The following is a 5,476-nucleotide window of genomic DNA, read 5'->3' as shown; positions in this document are numbered from 1 at the left end:
TCCCAGTGGGACGTGCCCAGAACACCTCACCAGGGAGACGCCCAGGAGGCATCCTAATCAGATGCTGAGCCACCTCAACTGGCTCCTCTCGATGTGGAGAAGCAGCGGCTCTACTCTGAGTTCTCCCCAGATGACTGAGCTCCTCACCCTTTCTCTAAGGGAGAGCCTAGACACACTACTAAAAGCTGCCAGTATCCGGGACCTCATTCTTTCAGTCATGAACCAAAGCTCATGGCCATAGATGACGGAAGGTTGAGACGGAACGTAGATAGACCGGTAAATCGAGAGGAGATTCACCAGGTCTAAGAATTTGATATATATATATATATAGACAAAGCAAAAATAGCTAGCACAGAGCTGAAAAGACAGCACAGCAGTGCACTGGCTCAGCAATTAATGTGTCACTACGCTAAACCCAGCGGTAAGAGCAGCCCAAACCACATCCTTTGTGAAAAGCCCATAAGGTTTACACTGGTCACATGCCTCCCCTGGCCTTCCCTTAATGTAATTTGTAGACTAAAGCATTTTTAGTCAGTAAATGGGATGCCCATAACTTTGACAAATTCTTATCAAATTTAAATAGCTCAGTTTGTGTTGTGAACAAAGCCTCCTTGTTTCACAGCTTTTTCGTTAGTAGATTCCTGTATCATTTCCTATCCAAGTCTGCCAGAGAAAAAAATGTGATCTGTATGGTTTTTCTTTTAGGATACTCAAGAGATTTCTCCACCAGAAGGCCCATCCTTCACTGCTACCACAACCATTGTGATCACCATAATAGACATTGATAACAAACCTCCATGGTTCAGACCTTGTACTCCGTATGAAGTGGGTGAAATTGTGGTTTGCCAGAATACAGGTTACACTGGTAAAATTCATTTAAATGAACAAGAGGTGAGTCCTCCTCTGAGACTATAAGATAGAACATAAGTCCAACCAGTTCCTTAGCACCTCTCATCTTACCTTGGTAAAGGTACAGTGGTACAGTTTCTGTCTTTTCAGACTGGGGCGTTGCCTTTGGATCCTGCCTCTCTTCATGCTATTGATGGAGACTTTGGAATAAATGAAGAGATTACATATTCCTTCCTTAGTGGTAAGAAACCTGGATTGTCCCAATACCATGTTTCACAATCTTGGCAAATTAAGCTAATTCTCATAAATTATCTATTAAGCATAAATTGATGGTTATTTAAATAAGAAGTTAATGATGAGACTGTGTTTCAGGAAATGAGGATGGACTCTTTGCGATCAACTCAAACACAGGAAACATCACCATGCAGAGAAAAGCAGATGCGTTGGGTCCAATCGTGCTGACAGTTCTGGTACAGTAACTCTAAGAACCATTAGAAGCAAATGTGTTCTTTTTTGGAACAAACCATTGGTTTTTCCGGGGGTTTTAAAACGGTGAATTTTAAACTAAGTCTGTTTTCAAGATACAACTTTAGCCAGCCCCCTCTGCACATTGGGAGGGAAGAAACTTGCTGCTTGTTTAAATAAAGGGTTTTGTTTGGCTGAAAGCAGGTTTTTATAATGCTTGTCGGCCAATATGTAACATGCACTAAGGTATGCATATGGCTACTCAATACAGATAGGATCAAATTTGGATATAAGGCAGCTCCATTTGTGCATATGCACTCATATGCTGCACTGAGTTGGAAAGAAAACATGCAAGAAACTTCAATGAAGCCGAATGTGCACATTTTATTTTTTCAAAATAAGTTTGCTGATAAAAAAAAAGTCCTATTATTGAAATAAAACCTTCAGTTCTCCATCCTTACAACTATCAGATGGAACCTGAGCAGTGTTAGAGACCAGAAACCAACAAAGAAACTTTTGGTATAAACAATGAAACCCAGCTTCATCTGGACGGGCCATTAGTGAGGAGCTATAAGTCCTATTTCACAGTCTTTTAAGTGGACCGGTAAGCAATGGTACACAGAACTATCACTTAATTTTACATCCACTAAACTGTCTCTCCACAATATAAAGTTTAGCCCAGCCATGGTAAATGTCAGGCCTTGAGGCTGCTCTCCTAGATGTTTTCAATGTTTCTCGACTTCAGCACAGCTGATTAAGGTGATTGCAGTTCAGTAAAAGCCTGTTAATCAGCTTTAAAAAAAAATCAGCCATGCCGAAGCAGAGAAACTTTTAAAACCAACAGGTCAGTGACTATTGAGGACTAGCTATAAAAAAAGGGCATTTTAGTAGTGGTTTTGGCTTAAATTAGGGCATTTTAGCACTGGTTTTGGCTACAATGAGGGCATTTTAGCACAAGTTTATTTGTAAGAGGGCATTTTAACACTCATTTTGGCTTCAATAAGGGTATTTTAGCACAGGTTTACTTCCAAGAGGGCATTTTAGCACTCGTTTTGACTTCCAAGAGGTTATTTTTGCCCTGGTGTTGGCTTCAATGAGGGCATTTTAGCAATTGTTTTGAGTTCCAAGAGGGCATTTTAGCACTAATTTTTACCTCCAAGAGGGCATTTTAGCACAGGTTTATTTCCACGAGGGAACTTAAGCACGCTATGACTTTCAAGAGGGCATTTTAGCACTCCTTCTGACTTCCAAGAGAGCATTTTAGCACAGGTTTACTTCCAAGAGGGCATTTTAGCATCGCCTCCATGTGCACGCTACTTTCTGACCCAAACCCAAAGTTCTGGCTCACAATTGACTGGTGCCCCCAAAAACAAAATGATCATGACAAACCAAGGGGACTTTTTTTTTTTTTTACATTTATCCAGCTGAACCATATCAACTTGCAGTAAATAAATCAAACAAAACCCTTTACCTTTTTGTTTTTTCCTGGATCTGTTTTAGTAATAAATTTAATCTTTAAAGATGTTTGACCTTTTAAACTTTTACCTGGAATGTGTCTCTCATGTAGGCTGCTCAGAAGATAAACACTAATCAGTTTGCAACAACCACCGTGACAATCTCTGTCCTGGTGAAGAGCCTTCATAGACCAAAATTCGAAAAGCCTTTATATGAAGGCCTCATCAGTTCAGTTGGCTCTATGGCAATGGACCGGAATAACAAAGACCAGCCATTACGGGTCTTGGCTTTAGATGAAGACTACGCTGGCACTGGGGTAAAACACTTTTTCTGACATGATAAACCTGGTATGAGCTGAGATGATTCCAACTTGTTCTTTTTAGAGTATTTCTTTCCTTTGATGTTTTATTTTTTATTTTTAATCGATCAGTAAATTGAGTGTTGCTGCTTTATGAACATAGTTTGTTAATTTCAAATTTCTTTCTTTGAATGGTCTGAAATCTTTTTAAAAGCCTACTTTTTAATTGTACATTTCAAGAAAGTAAAATTTCATACAAATATTTATCTGCTGTTATCAGGTCAACCACAAACAGACTTCCAATGTAACACTGTTTATTTTTACACACAAATGCAGCTTCCACTATGTCAGGTTCAACACTTTCTTCATTTACAGTAAATGCCACATTATTGCAATGGTTGTGACTGGATTTCCTTACAATAAGATTATTTTTTAAGAGTTTGTGGTTGACGCATGACATTGAAACCAATTAATGTAATGAAGGAAAGTACATTGAAAAAAATCTAAGCAAAAAAAAAAATAACTAAACATTTCGAATAACAAATCCCTAAGAGGTCTTTCTTTTCCTGAAAGTATATTTTAGTTGGCAACTCTTTATTTATTTCCATGTTTTGTTCAAGTTATGTTGAATAATTAATCTGAACCTGAAAATATTATATTGACTGAAGTGTAATTATATTACACTTCAGTCAATGGTTTCCAGCAACTTTCATTCATTCTTACCTTTTAACTATTATTTCTAAGCACTACTGTAGTGCCTTTATTTTGATAGTATGCAGACAGGAAATGGGGGTATAGAGTGGGGTAAGTCATGCACCCTAACATGTAATAGCCACATTGAAGGCCAAGCCTTGGTACATGGGTCATGTGTGCACAGTCCTATGCTTAACTTTCAATCATTCTCCATGCAAAATAAATACGCTCATGCATTAAGTTTAGTTGTGAAACCCTAACTGATGCAATTCAGTTTCATCAATTCAACAGCTGTTTCTGATTGACTGATTCATATGTGATGCAACATTCATTTGAGAGTTTGTGCGATTTAGCATTAGCACTTGAAATTAAAACACAAGCAAAATAAACAACTTAATTCAAGTCTATTCATCACTATCAACAAGGTAAAAAAAAAAACTTAACCAATACCATAATTTATTAAACTTTTTTTATTGAAAGCTGTTTGAGTGCAGTTCTATCTGAAAGATTCAGGTTAGGTTTTGGAATGCTTCACTACATAAGGCTGTTGAACTGCTGGCTGCAGGAAGTATAAAGGGCAAACCAATCCACAAAAACTTTTGATTTTTCCAATAGTTTTTCCAAAATTTCTCATAAGTTTTTGTATTCTAATTTGTCTGACATCACCAGTTAGGAAATAAATGTTTAATTTATCTCTTCCAACAGGGAGTTAACCCCAACATCAAATATTCCGTCCAAGATAATAGTGACTTTGATTTTGTTGGTGACTTTTTGTTCTTGATAAAGGATCAGCCAGATGGCATGTATTCACTTGTGGTAAGTTTGAACATGATTGCATTCTACCTGTACTGAATGACTGGTCTTTTTATTGGGTGCTCAAGTCCATCTATACGTTCCAGATTGTGGCGACGGACACATCTAATGACGAAACGCATACATCACAGCTCCAAGTTGAAGTGACATCAGGTAGGTTTCAACACCAGCTGAATAAGCCTTTCTCTTTGTGTTTGACTCATTCAAAAAGTAAAGTAAAAGTTCTTTTTTTAAGGTAGGCAAAACGGCAGCTCCTTTCTATTTTAACTTAGTAGCACTAAACACTACTGTGTTCTGTGGTTGGTTTTCCCTCGTGAAGAAAACAATCCTTACCAATGAACGAGTCGCCAAAATTAGACCAGGAATTTTCTTGACAATGTGTTGATGTTTACATGCCATTTAAATGCCAAACTGGCCTGTTCTGCTCTCGGCAACCTTCAGCTCATCAGCATCGCTGAGTTCATTTGTTCTTTCCATTTGTGGCAGTCAAAGCTACTTAGTTGTGAGCAGTTCAAATGTAGCTTATGTCCAGAGTGAAGCAGTTCAAACAAAACTTCTTCAGTGTGCTCTCCTCTCAGGTTTCACCACTACCACTACCACTTTGCCTCAGAGCACTACAGGCTTTGAGAGCACGACAAAGAGCTCTACAAAGAGCACTACAAAGGGCACTACATCTGTAGACGAAACCACCAGTGAAGTCAAGCCGACCACGGTTCCCATTGTGTCAACAGCTGACACTTCAGCCACCATCGTCACTGCTAGTGCAACATCAGGAGTCTCAACAAGTCGCCCAGGTGGTCCTGTGTTCCTCCTTCAACAACTGCTGCATGATACATTACACTCCATTTATAAGAAGGATTCAACGTGCAAACATACATACATATATATATACATACATACATA

At 38.5% G+C, this 5,476-nt stretch overlaps 1 protein-coding gene across 1 annotated transcript in view; it reads left to right on the top strand.

Annotated features, from left to right (window-relative positions):
* LOC107093593 (cadherin-related family member 5-like) overlaps positions 1–5,476 on the top strand; it is a 24,078-nt gene that overhangs the window by 13,475 nt on the left and 5,127 nt on the right. The window contains exons 6-12 of the mRNA XM_015388755.1: positions 706–891; positions 1,000–1,090; positions 1,222–1,319; positions 2,882–3,085; positions 4,466–4,576; positions 4,660–4,726; positions 5,152–5,367. Of these exons, the coding sequence (XP_015244241.1) occupies positions 706–891; positions 1,000–1,090; positions 1,222–1,319; positions 2,882–3,085; positions 4,466–4,576; positions 4,660–4,726; positions 5,152–5,367 (973 nt within the window). The remainder of the gene's footprint in view (positions 1–705; positions 892–999; positions 1,091–1,221; positions 1,320–2,881; positions 3,086–4,465; positions 4,577–4,659; positions 4,727–5,151; positions 5,368–5,476) is intronic.

This window comes from Cyprinodon variegatus, unplaced genomic scaffold (assembly GCF_000732505.1).
Source record: "Cyprinodon variegatus isolate N-32 unplaced genomic scaffold, C_variegatus-1.0 Scaffold434, whole genome shotgun sequence".
In the NCBI taxonomy this organism is placed as follows: Eukaryota; Metazoa; Chordata; class Actinopteri; order Cyprinodontiformes; family Cyprinodontidae; genus Cyprinodon; species Cyprinodon variegatus.
Note: the sequence above shows the minus strand (reverse complement) of the source record. Positions and strands in the feature narration are given on the sequence as shown.